At 37.2% G+C, this 13,820-nt stretch overlaps 3 protein-coding genes across 3 annotated transcripts; all 3 read right to left on the reverse strand.

Annotated features, from left to right (window-relative positions):
- Nucleotides 1–841: 841 nt before the first annotated feature.
- LOC108699092 (olfactory receptor 998) lies at nucleotides 842–1,786 on the reverse strand. The gene has a single exon (XM_018230953.1). It carries the CDS (start codon nucleotides 1,784–1,786, stop codon nucleotides 842–844), a length of 945 nt encoding a protein of 314 aa, XP_018086442.1.
- A 5,048-nt stretch (nucleotides 1,787–6,834) lies between these two features.
- LOC108699093 (olfactory receptor 5B21) lies at nucleotides 6,835–7,797 on the reverse strand. Its single transcript, XM_018230954.1, has one exon. The coding sequence runs from the start codon at nucleotides 7,795–7,797 to the stop codon at nucleotides 6,835–6,837; it is 963 nt and encodes a 320-aa protein (XP_018086443.1).
- Nucleotides 7,798–12,211: 4,414 nt separating this feature from the next.
- LOC108699578 (olfactory receptor 5G3) lies at nucleotides 12,212–13,138 on the reverse strand. Its single transcript, XM_018231660.1, has one exon. It carries the CDS (start codon nucleotides 13,136–13,138, stop codon nucleotides 12,212–12,214), a length of 927 nt encoding a protein of 308 aa, XP_018087149.1.
- Nucleotides 13,139–13,820: the final 682 nt, after the last annotated feature.

Below are 13,820 nucleotides of genomic sequence, written 5' to 3' on the forward strand. Positions count from 1 at the left end.
GTAAAGTGTAAGGGTGTCTAAGATTTCACATCCCTACAGTTGTAAAATGTACAATGAAGCAATAGAATTCTTAATGAATCAGATGAAAATTGAGCATAGGACTGGCCAGATATGGGATGACTTTGACGTAGTTGGCCAGTTTAAATATATTGCAATATATGGACAAACAATCCCTGTTTTGTTTAAAGGGTAAGGCATTTTTCAGTAGCAGTATGCACAAAATGTCTCTGTCTTAAATATATTGATAATGGGTTGAGTGCAGAGGACTCTTGTATTTGTCTATATGTATTTTGTGGTCACAGCCTCATTGCACCCCCACCTAATGGTTTTAAAAAACTTAGTGGTAAGCACAACTTTCCCTTGTTTGTTTTATATATATATCTATATATATCTATATATCTATATATATATATATATATATATAGGAAACCTGTTCTTTGATAGCACCTCATGTGATATTAGGGATAATTATTCCATACAAATTACAAATATTTAACTAACATTCTTTTCTTCTCAGCTCTCTCCAACTGTGCAATCTTATACCGCACTTCCTGGTTCCTCCTTCCTGGACAGAGAGGTCAATTGATACCCCATCTCTTTTTCCCAGCCCCTTCACTGCAGCCACAGCCCCTGTTACAACCCATATTAATTATCTGTTAACCTTATGTTTTCATCTTATTTCTCCGTCCAACCTTGAAGAATATAACATTTGCTGACTTAATTGAGAAATAATCATATTTCTCATTGAAAACATGAATATGCAAAAATAAAAAAGAAAGAAATCTGTCAAAACAAAGATCCCTCAAACAGTGAAATGTAAGTTCCTGGGAAATTCCTCTGGTTATTTTAGTAAAAGATCTGTCAGTTTTTTTCTAATGGTGTCTTTTATTTGCTTGTTCCTTATACTATAGATTATAGGATTAAGCATTGGAGTAACACCGGTATAAATCAAAGACACAGGTTTATTTGCCCCAGTCAAGTAAGTAGTTCCAGGACCTAAATAAATAAAGAAAATGGTTCCATAGAATAAAGAGATGACTGTCAAATGGGATGCACAAGTAGAGAAAGCTTTTCTTCTCCTGTGAGTGGAGTGGATGTTGATAATGGTGCGGATTATTTGGGCATAGGAAACAAGAGTCAAAAACAAACAGCAAATCCCAAGTATAAAAGCTGCAATGTACATAACAACCTTATTCAGCCAGGGATCTTGGCAGGAGAGTTTGAAAAATGGAGGCTCTTCACAGAAGTAATGGTCAAGATGGCGAGACCTGCAGAATGGTAACTTAAATGTAAGCACAACATGAATGATGGCATTAGCAAAACCCACAGTCCAGCAACCAACTGCCATGCAAATGCAGAGCCTCTTATTCATGACTATATTATACTGTAATGGCCTACAGATGGCTGCAAACCTGTCATAGGCCATAACTGCCAGAAGCATGCTGTCTGTGCCTCCTAGAGCTGAATGGAAATACATCTGTAAAGCACATTCCAACAGGGAAACACTTCTATCAAGCGCCACAGTAATTGCAAGCAGTTTAGGCACTATGGTGGAAGAGAAGCCAATGTCTACTATAGAGAGGTTACTTAGAAAAAAATACATGGGGGTCTGCAGTTGTTTATTCATCCTCACTACTATGAGAAGTATCAGATTTGCAGACAATGTATTTATGTATATTATCAGTAGTATTAGGACACATAAAGCCTGTTGGTATGGGATGTCAGTAAGTCCAAGAAGGATGAATCTGTTTTCAATGGTTATATTTGAGTTCTCGTTGCCACTCATTATAACATCCCTGGATGGAAGAAAAGCATTGAGAGGTCATTAGGTACACAGATTTGCCAAAAGAACTGTTTGTAGAAACATTTTAACTGAAAAATACTTTGTAAGTGGTGAACAATAAGGACCAATATAAAATCAACAGATGTGGATATAATGGAGTGTAGATATAGGGAGCATTAGGCAATTGGGTTAATTGGCTATTTCCGTTTTAGTTCCACTCTCTTTTTTAAAGTAAATGTTTCAGAACCCCATTATCTAGAAAGCTCTGAATTATTAGAAGGCCATCAAACAATTTACATTTTTAACAACGATTCCCCCTTTTCTCTGTAACAATAAAACTGTACCTTATACTTGATCCCAACTAACATGTCATGAATCCTTATTTGAAGCAAAACAATTCAATTGGGTTTATTTAATGTTTCAAGATCTAGTATTAGGTATAGAGATTAGTGATGGGTGAAATCTGACCCTTTTCTCCAAAAATCCGCAAAACAGCAACAATTTTGTTTTTGACTGCGTCAACATTTTTTTTGTCAAACAACAATTTTTTTCACCCAATAAAGTCTATGGGCATCATTTTCACTGTGGAACTTGGTTTGACCCTTATCCAGAAAATCCTAGGCCCTGAGCATTCTGGATAACAGGTCACATACCTGTAGTAAAACTGCTTGACAGACAGTAGCAGGGAAGGACTGGGCCGACGAGACACTGGGTAGAAAACCTGGGGGGCTCCACCAGCCCAGACCCGCTCCCTGCGTAAAGCCACTGGCGTGGCTTCCGACCTCCCCCCTTGAGGGTTGCAGCTTGTCTAATGCTGGACTAATTCACACCACACTTCAGTACTAAAAACAAGACTATGTAGGACCATGTAGTACCAGTGCCTGCTGCAGTGTACTGTCTTTACAGGATTCTACAGGGAAACACTATTTTCACAGATAATAATGCTCTCCTTTTAACTTGATGGTTCTTTTATTTTAACTCGTAAAAAGCCCAACGTGTTTCATATGTTCTCATAATTCCTCAAGTGCATTATATGTGAAAATAGTGTTTCCCTGTAGAATCTTATAAAGTCAGTATGCTGTCTCTCGAAGTGGTTGCTATGAGGAGCCCACAGAGACCGTTGGTGACCACGTTGAGCTGATCATGGACTGGACACGCCGCTGAGGCCTGAAGTATAACCACCGACAGGCCATCTAACAAGTCCCGAGGGTTCTTCATTATAAAAGTTCTCTTTGCAGGCAAAACCGGAAGATCAATCACCATACTAAGGGGCAGCTTTATCAAGGGTCGAATTTGAAAAACTTTGAAATTCTAATTCAAAAAGACCAACTGAAATTAAGTCAAAGTTTTTTTTTTGGCCGAATAGGTCCAGTTTTTGTTCAGATTCGAATCATATGAATCAAAGCAATAGCGCTTTCGAATCTTACGAAGTCAAATTTTTAAAAAGACATTACATGATAAATTTCAAAATTAGAATTTTCAATTTTTTTTCAAATTTGAATCAAATTTGGACTATTCCCTAGTCGAAGTACACAAAAATTAGCTTGAAAATTGAATTTTTTCAATTCTAATTTTCACTTCGACCATTGGTAAATCTGCCCCTTAGTGTGAGTAGCGGTGCTTCTCACTATGGCCATTTATTAAAGGATTAATTCACTATTGGTGTACTCTCCCTAGCGACAAAAGAACATAACTATTTTTGGAAGCGCATCTTACTTACTTGAGATAAAATAATCCTATTGATTTTATTTAATGTTTAAATTATATTTTAGTAGAGTTAAAGAATGGAGATACAAATTACAGAAAGATTCCTTACCTAGAAAACCCCAAGTCCCAAGCATTCTGGATAATAAATCCCATACCTGTATATGTAATATTGTTAGATATAGAGAGATAGAGAAGTCATTGGTTGTGTTGATTCTGTTGAGTATCCTATGTCCATTATTCTTTTAAAACAACCTTTTGGCCCAACATTTCTGGACATCTTAAAAACACTTACCTTTTCTTTTATCACAACTCATGCAAGAAAGAATAGAAATTACACGTGTGCCATAAACATGATTTATTTAACTCATAAAAGTTGTGTATTTAACTCATATTAACTGGTCTTTCTTAGGCCACTTGAAATTCTAGCTGGGTCCAAGTCATATCCTTCATCAAACGTTATGGTAGACTAAAATGTCTTCTATGATATATTTTGTATTTCCAAGATAACACCAAACATTGCATTTTTTTCTGATGAAGATTTTGTGGAGGTAATATGAAAATGTACAGATGAATCTTACTGGAATTGCAATAAGGATATGCCAAAAGAATGAGAGTTGGAAGTCAAGATCTTGAAGAAGAAGTATGAGAATCAGCTCTTCCGTGCAATTGCCTTAAATAAGAAACATTGCTGTGGGCTGGAACATTTATTGTATTTCTGTTTGTCCCAGATGCAATCCGTCCCAAGATACAAGTCATGTTTAATATTTTGAGACTCCCAGCTCAATTATGCTTTTTCAATGAACATTGATTCCTCAGACATTCTTTACATTTTTTATAATTATAACACTTTATATAATTAATCCTTAAGGTCATGGTCTTTTGCAAGAAAGCTAAGCAACATATTTATGGCTATGTAATATTGAATAATGTAACACTAAATTATATACAGCACCCCAGGTATGGATATGTTGTTGACCTATGTATAGAACAGAAGAGGATCGGCACACAGGCATTCAAATTGCAGTGTTACCTGCTTGTTTATTGTGCGGACTGCAACGTTTCGTGGTCACGCCCCTTTGTCAAGCATGTGGAAACCATAGTGCAGACATTAGAAATAGGGTGTTCAATTAATAAATTAGCATATATAATTATCCAAAACATCTGAATACACAATATATAAAGTGCATAATATTCTCGACTCCCCCAGTGAACAAAATTAGTGTCCATAGTGTCCATGATGATAAAAATCCATAATCCACTTTTTTAAAAATATAAAAAATGTAGAAAAATATCCAAAATAGTCCAAGTGTGTTAAAATTCTTGTGGCGTTTTGGTGCGAATGTGCACTTTTTTGGCCCAAATTCTTTTCCACTATAAAAGACCCATTCTGACTGTAGACAGATGCCCGTGATAGAACTGGGTTTCTAGTGGTTTCCTGAGCCTTGTGTATCTGATCCTGTATCTGTTTGTCCTGATTATCCGGTTTTGACTCCTGCCTGTTCCCTGACTACTCTGCATTCTGTATCCTGACCCTTGCCTGCCTACTGCAACTCTTCCAGCTTAACCCCTTGATTGACAACCCGGTTTTGACCCTTGCCTGCCTGACGATTCTGATATCCGTCTGCCTCGACCCAGCCTGTCTGACCATCCTTCTGCCTAATCCTTTTGTACCGTGACCTTCGGCCCAAAAGACTTTGCTAACAGCCGTGCCCCTTTGCCAGCCAGAACATCTCGCCTTGTACCTCTCATTAAGTCCAGGTGGCACCCACGTAAGCTGAGGGCTCCTCCCGAAGCCCAGAAGTGGTCACACTACTGGTGAAGCCAAACCGAGACCAGGGTGCTTGGCACTTGTTCTGGTATTGGGTCCCGGCCGTGACATAAACATACCAATAATTCTGGGTAGTTGGGTTTATATGTTTCTTACATCAGTAGACTTCAAATAGCTGTTAAGCCTTTGTCTCTGTTTTCTAGATTGCCTGTTTCTATATTTTTATAGCTGGATTGTCTACTTAGTCTTGACTACTTTTTCTAAAGAAAATGTGGCATTTACAGATCCTTACATTTATCACAATTCTTTATCACCTCATTTCACTTATGAATCTCTATCTGGTCAACTCAAGCATGAATAACTCTTCTATGATGGACAGCACATGCTACAGATCTTTTTGGAAAGGATTAGTATTTGCAGATCCCAGTCAACATGTGTGGAGGGACCAGCTGTATTTAATGCATATTCCTTTATGTTTGCAATCTGGACATATTATGGGTATCTTAATGGCTCAGACTGAAGGCAGCAGTAATAGCACCTTCACCTTATCATTTATGAAGGTGGTTATCACTTCTGATATGGTTCTCACTCTACCTGAGAGGAGTTGATCCATTGGCGTTTCTGTGCATTATACCCCTTGAGATTATAATGAACAATATCCAATATGGATGTTACCAATGAGCTAGATGACACTAGGGGCCTTATTTATCAAAATCTCAATTCTTCAGACTAATTAAATAAAAAAAGTTCTATCCATGATTGTACCTTATTTATTATTTAAAAAAGCACAATTTAATCAGACCGGGGACAAATCTAAATATTGAGAAAATCCAAATCGTATGATTTTTTGGAGTATTTTCCTGAATTGCATGTTTTTTCAGATTTTTGCCTGGAAAGTCCAAAATAGTCGGAATTTTGGACTAATTTTAGCTCAGACCAAAGAACCTTCCAAATAGGATAGGGACTTCTCCCATTGATTTATATACAGCCTCGGTAGGTCGGATTTTCGGATTCAGATGTTTTTCCATCTTTGGGGTATAATATATCTCGAAAAATTCTAGGTTTTTTCCATTCAGATTTTATAGCAAAAAAACTAAAAATTCTTGAGTTTTGGCATTTGGATAAATAACCACCTTGGACTTGTCACCAGGAAGTCCTATGCACTTCTAAGATGTTTGCATTTTTTGGATGCAGAGGTGTTCCTAAGAAGTGTCTCTTTATGATGTTGACACAACATAGTTGGTTTTCATATGGGATGGCAGGGCTCCTCATAACAGAAGTTATATATTTTAAACATGATTTAATAATTTTTCATTTCATATTTCATGTTGCATTGTATAGATTGTAAAAGTTGCTGTGCCTCAGTTATGTACTTTTACCACTTCTACTCGCAATCAGCAAGTCATCCTACAGCAATAGTATAGTAACAGTAGCAGTTAAAGGTTTAAGGCTAATAAATGTAATTTTGTTTTATGGGACTCGGCATCTGATCCTGTGCACATAAATAAAAGTTCATGAAACTGTTTAAGAACTTACATAATTTGCTCTCAAACATATAGGTATAGAAAAGTAAGTGCTATGGAAATTCCTCTACTGTTTTTACATAAAGATTTGCTAGTTTTTTTCTGATTGTTTCCTTGATCTCCTTGTTTCTTATGCTATAGATAATGGGATTTATCATTGGCGTTACAACTGTATAAATCATTGACACAGACTTGTTTGCCTCAGTAAAGTAGGTAATGCCAGGACCTAAATAAATAAATAAAATGGTTCCATAGAATAAGGAAACAACTGTCAGATGGGATGCACAAGTAGAGAAAGCTTTTCTCCTCCCATGAGTGGAACGGATATTGATAATGGTGCGGATTATCTGAGCATAGGAAACAAGAGTCAAAAACAAGCAAAAAATTCCAAGTATGGAGGCTGCAATGTACATCACCACCTCATTCAACCAGGTATCTTGGCAGGAGATCTTGAAGAATGGAGGCTCTTCACAGAAATAATGATCAAGGTGGTGGGACCTGCAGAAAGGCAGCTTAAATGTAAGAGCAACATGAATGATGGAGTTAGCAAAGCCCACAGTCCAGCAACCAGCTGCCATGTAAATGCAGAACCTCTGATTCATAACTGTGTTGTACTGTAATGGCCTACAGATTGCTGCAAACCTGTCATAGGCCATAACTGCCAGAAGTATGCTCTCAGTACCTCCTAGGGCTAAATGGAAGTACATCTGTAAAGCACATTCCAAGAGTGAAATACTTCTATCCAGAGCAACAGTAATTAGAAGTAGTTTAGGCACTATGGTGGAAGAGAAGCCAATATCTACTATAGAGAGGTTTTTTAGGAAAAAATACATGGGTGTCTGCAGATGTGTATTCATCCTTACTACTATGACAAGTATGACATTTCCTGACAGTGTGATGATATATATTATCAGTAATATTAGGACACAAAGAGCCTGTTGGTATGGGATGTCGGTGAGGCCAAGAAGAATGAATCTGTTCTTGGTGATCAGGGTTGAGTTCTTGGTAATGCTCATTATAACAACATAGCTGTATGGGAACAAAATGTGAGACATCATTGTATACAGATTCATTTATGAGATCTATTGAACAATGTTTTGAAATAAATCAGCAGCTGTGGATTTTATGAAAGAGAACTCTAGATATAGAGGGGTCAAGTGGCATTTGGGGCATGAGACAATTAGACAAGAGCATACTTGAAATTGTATATTATATAAACAAGGATGTCTGCAATTCAAAACTAAAGACAGGCCTGGGTTCCAAGGACGTTGCAGTAACCAGTGCGTGGTGCCCTTAATTCAATTAGGAAGTGATTTTTAAGCTGGCAATCGGGAGTTTAAAGTGGACCTGTCACCCAGACACAAAAATCTGTATAATAAAAGTCCAATGAAATCCAATTTCTATTTTTCATTAAAGCATTCATAGCTGTTCTAAGCTCATTTAAAAGTCTCAGTTGTCAATCAAATATTGTCTGCCCCTCCTCTATGCCATGGGCATAGAGGCGGGGCAGACAATTACTTTCACTTTCCATTCAGCCCTTCTTAGATGTCACTGCTCTCCACACATTCCCCCGTTCTCTTTACCATTTAATTGTGTAGCCAGGGCATGGGGATGGAAATCAGGTCCCACATTCTGGTGCACAAACAAGATTCTGAGATGATACAAGGCTTGTCTTAATAACAGTGTCCACAAAATGGCTCCTGCCTGCTTGCTATAATTTTGAAATCCCAGATGGAAGGAAACAAGATTCAAATAATTTATATAGTGTAATTAGAGTTCATTTTGCTTGACTGATGTGATAAAATAGGATTTTGAATAATTTTTTTGGGTGACGGGTCCCCTTTAATACTACAAAAAGTATATATTGCAACACTGGGGTCTTGGGTATGATTAAGCACAGGAACTATCTGCATGGAGTTTCAGTGTTCTTGTGTCTGGCTGGGTTTCCTGTTGGCCTCCAAAACCATGAAGACGGGGTGTATTTACTAAAACTCAAATTTATCTCATGTTTTTTATTAAAACAAAGTCAACCTAACTCCCATCCACTAATTTAACTCATTTATCAAATAATCAACTTGAAAAGGTCAGTGCGGGAAATTCGAATTTTATGACTTTTTTGGATGATCGTACAAAACCCAACGCAGATCACAACCTCTTCAAATTGTAAAAGTAGCTGGAGTATTTTCGGATTTGGCTTTTTAGCACCTTTGATGTATAATAAATCTTTAAAAATTTGAGTTTTCAACTTAACCAGAAAAAATTGAGGTTTAATAAATAGGCTCCCAAGTGTGTGAACAAGTTGTATAGACTGGAGATTGTATGATAAAAAAAAATGTAATTGTCTTTCATAGAAGTGGCTCAATACCATACACCTACATTACCTTGCCTATGTAGCCTAATAATCCTGGGCTTATTGCAAGGCTGCAAGCTGAGTTATACAATCAAGGAAATGTGAGTATCACAAATATTATGCATGCAATATTGTGCGATGTTATGAATATATACTCGGGGAGTATATACATTTATCAAGAGTCAAATTTCAAATTCATGTGAGCTTTTTAAAACTCCCATAAACTCCCATAAATGTGAAATTTGACCAATCGAAATTTAGTAATAAAATCACATTTTTTTAACTCGGACCAATTGAAACAACCTGAAAACTCGAATCAAATTTGATTTTATTTAAAAAAAACTTGATTCTTTGAAAAAACCTGCAAACACCACCAAATTGATCCCTGGACCTCTCTAGGTGGCGAATAGTCGAATTAGAGTTATTAAAGGGCCAGAGTATGATAAATCTTGACATTCGAATTAAAACTGTAATCGAGTTTGGATAATTCACAATTCGAATTTGAGAGTTTTGACCAAAAAAAAAAATTCAAATTTTCATTTTCATTTCTGCCCCTTAGCGTCATTGATGAGATAGGTATGGCAACCTTATTTCTGGAAACCCATTATCCAGAAATCAACAAATTATGGAAAGACTGTCTCCCATAGACTCCCTTATAATCATATAATCCAAATATCCAAGTAATCCAATTTTTTTCCTCTGTTATAATAAAACAGTAGCTTGATCCCAACTAAGATATTATTACTTCTTGTTGAAAGCAACATCAGCTTATTGGGTTTATTTCAAGTTTACATGATTTTCTAGTAGACTTAAGGTATGAAGATCCAAATTAAAGAAATATCTGTTATCTGGAAAACCCCAGGCTCTGAGCATTCTGAGTATCAGGTCCCATACATGTACAGGAATCTTATTTCTTGTTTTTAGAAGAATAATGTTTTGTATCTAATTAATTGTTTCTAAACATCTTCAAAGAACTTACCTTAGGTCACGACTCGTACAAGACAAAAACAGAAATTCCCCATATGTTTTATCAATGTTCTAAATAAATTATTTCGTATTTAAAAGATACCCTCATTGTAATTACAGTATGGATAGTTCCGATGAATGAGGAATTGGTCCTGAAAGTGTGCGAGACCTTGCAGAAAAAAGATTGAGAAGATCCTTCCAGCTCAGTACAGGATTGCCATCACTGAGACACAATGCTGTGAGCAAGAGCTTAAATATTGTTTCTGTTTATCCCAGAAGCAATCCCTCCCAAAATGTGAGTGGTGTTCAAGGATTTGAGCCTCCCAGCTGAATTAAATCTCTTAGAAATACGCAACCTGGATTCAGATGTTGTGTATATTTTAATAATAAAATGAATTATAGAATAATTGAGTTTAAAGCTTCTTTGGAAAAAAAATAATGTTCATGAAAAAAAGGATCATTTACAATAAATATGCTGTAGCTGCTCTAATTCAAAGACAAATGCACATAGACTTTATTACTACATCCAATGAATCCTTTCATTAAAGGTGCAACAGTTTTACATTTAAGTATTTACATATCTTTGTTATATATTAATTTATGATAGGGAATCATCACAAACGGGACATTTTGGTGGTGCATCATAAAAATAACTGAACAAAATATTGTGTTGTAATATTCAATGATGATCCAACCATGGGTTTAGTGCATGTACAGTAAAATATGTTTTTTTTATATGATATAGCAGATATATGAACTTAATTCATAAAGTATGCTAATCGAATGGGAGTAGAATTGCAGGAATGATTCGCTAGACTTTTCCTGGCCCATTATTTTAGGGCACTAAGCTGCACATGCCTTCACATTGCTTTTATTTTAAAGTTATTTTTAGGGTAGTTATTTAACACCTCCCTACTATATACGAACTGTAGAACATTTGGAGGTTTTCACTGGATACATTATGCATCCTTTAAAATAATTTGGGCCTTGTCTTACCTTGTGCAAATTGAGCTTAAATATATTTGGTCTCCTTGGCTAAAGCTGTACCTGGGATCATATCTTATACATAGTATTTAATTTATGATTTCAGCCCCGTAGAGCTAACTTTCCATATTACAAACTGGAAAGGTTTTGGATAGCTAAACCGTTGGCCCTAATTTACAGAGAGTTCCCATCTCAGGTTAGAGTATTCCCCTGGCAGTTCTAGATTTAGCCAAAAGGAGTCAGAATTCTGTAGTCTTTATAAGGAGATGCCACAACATGTTCTGTCTTATTGGCTTCCACCTACTGAGATAGGTTGATGTCTGCTGCAGAGCCTGGAACTTAGGCCCCAGTGAAGAGTACGCCCTAAATAAAATAAAGCCTGGGAACAGTGACCCGTTTGAATGAGTTATATAGATAGTGGTAGGTCAGCTTCTGTTAAAGTACACTCTAGGACCAGTGCCGACCGAGACCCGCTGACCTGTAGCCCACCACCCAATGACGTGATGTTACTGTAGACTGGAAGTGACATCACTCTGTTCAGCAGGGTAAGGGGAAAAAACCCTTCCAAATTCAAAGGTAGGGTGAGAGGGAGAGTGTTAACCCCAGCAGAGCTACCCTCTGAATGCCCACATGGTCAGGGAATGGAGACTTTCTGCCGAAAACCCAATTGCTTTGTGGGTATTCCATGGGTACCCAACCTGGTGTAGAACTCTAATGTAGGGATCATAATGGAAGCAGGTTGGAAGATTCCTTGGAGGTTCCACTGAATGTGATCCAGGTCTACTAAAGAGTGTCAAGAGGTGAAGTGGCTCCTGCCACGTCAGTAGTCTATGAGGAATGTTAGTGCGTGGCCTGCAATTTTATGGCTGTAACCACTATACGTCAACTCAATAATAAACTCTTATTTGTTCAAGAGCTCCTGGTGTCCAGAGAGATTTTAATGGAACCCAGTCCTGGCTGAAACATACGGGCTGCAAAGGTTTTCTGATCATATACATATGCCCCATACTCTTGTGCAAGGACAGAAGACCAGACACAGATATCTACCTTCTTTAGCTACTTGATCTCCAATGAATACTGTAATGCTCTGTGATTTACAATATGGGGATGAGTCCACGAAATGAAAGTTTTTAGACTTTATTTTTCATTTGTTTTCTTATGGTGCCTTTGACATCTTTATTCCTCATGCTGTAAATGATAGGGTTCAGCATTGGAATCACAGCTGAATAAATAATGGAAACTGTTTTGCCTATGCTTAAATATGCAGAGTGAGGGCTCATATATATGGACAAGATGGTTCCATAGAAGAGAGAGACGACTGTTAGATGTGATGTACAAGTGGAGAAGGATTTTTTTCTTCCTTCACTGGAACGGATCTTCAGAATAGCGGAGATAATATGAATATATGAAACCAGAATTAAAAAAAAGGAGCACATGACAATTATACTGGCTGTTATATAATTGGCTAACTCATTGGGCCAAGTATCTCGGCAAGAGAGACGGAAGAAAGGAGGCATCTCACAGAAAAAATGGTTAAGGTTGTGAGAACGACAATAAGGCAGTTGGAAGATAAAAAAAACATGGATAAAAGCACTGATAAAAGAAAGAGTCCATGAACCAGTAGCCATAGAAATACAGAATGTCTTGTTCATAACTGTATTGTAGTGTAATGGTTGACATATGGCTGCATACCTGTCATAGGCCATAACAGCTATAATCAAACACTCCGTCCCTCCTACAGCTAAATGGAAGAACATCTGCAATGCACAATCTAAGACTGAGACACTTCTATCCTGTGATAAGGTGTTTATTATTATTCTGGGTACTATGGTGGAAGATAAACAAATGTCTAAAATGGAGAGATTGCTCAGGAAAAAGTACATGGGTGTCTGCAGCTGCTCATTGATCCTCACTACGATGATAAGCAGAGAGTTTCCCCACAGTGTGGTTATATAGATTATCAAGAATATTGAAACATATATTGCCTGTAGGTATGGGATATTGGTGAGGCCAAGAAGGATGAATCTGTCTGATGAGGTTTGATTTGAGTCCTCCATATCATATAACACGATATTGCTGAAAGGAAAAAAAAACATGGATTAATGGCAAAGTTAGTTATTATTACAGGTATGGGATCCGTTATCCGGAAACCCATTATCCAGAAAGATCTGAATTGTGGAAAGGCGGTCTTCCATCCATTATCCGGAAAACCCCAGGTCCCGAGCATTCTGGCTGACAGGTCTCATACCTGTATTGTTTGTAAAGAGATTGTGAAGATTTTGTGAAGATTTTGAAGTCTGTGAACGTATCCACCTGCTTTAATTTATTTATCATATTTTCACTTGTTCCTGTAACTTTTACGTATGGAACAACATGCTGCAATAAAAATGAATGATTATCAACAGTTCAGTCAAAATGTTTTTTCAAACTTGTTATTATTACCTCCATCAATCAATGAACTGTTTTCTCATCTATGAGATGGTGTGAGGAGAGCCTGATGGTGCTCCTCTTCTTCACTGAAAATGGCAGTGCCCATGCTCCATGTGCATTACAGTGTAATGACATCATCGCACCAGCATTTGACATCATCACGCCGCAGTTTGGAGCCAAATTCAAAATAAAAGGACACCAAAGACCCAGGTTCAATGCCCGAACTTAGGTTCTTCCTGAGTGAGTTCCTGGGTGACTTATATTTGCTGTATTGACTGATCCTTGATTCCTTACCCTTCTGCCTATTAT

Source organism: Xenopus laevis, chromosome 8L (genome assembly GCF_017654675.1).
Source record: "Xenopus laevis strain J_2021 chromosome 8L, Xenopus_laevis_v10.1, whole genome shotgun sequence".
NCBI lineage: Eukaryota > Metazoa > Chordata > Amphibia > Anura > Pipidae > Xenopus > Xenopus laevis.

Coding starts and splice junctions, on each gene's coding strand:
- LOC108699092 (XM_018230953.1), bottom strand. CDS start 1,786: ATGAGTGGCAACGAGAACTCAAATATAACCATTGAAAACAGATTCATC.
- LOC108699093 (XM_018230954.1), bottom strand. CDS start 7,797: ATGAGCATTACCAAGAACTCAACCCTGATCACCAAGAACAGATTCATT.
- LOC108699578 (XM_018231660.1), bottom strand. CDS start 13,138: ATGGAGGACTCAAATCAAACCTCATCAGACAGATTCATCCTTCTTGGC.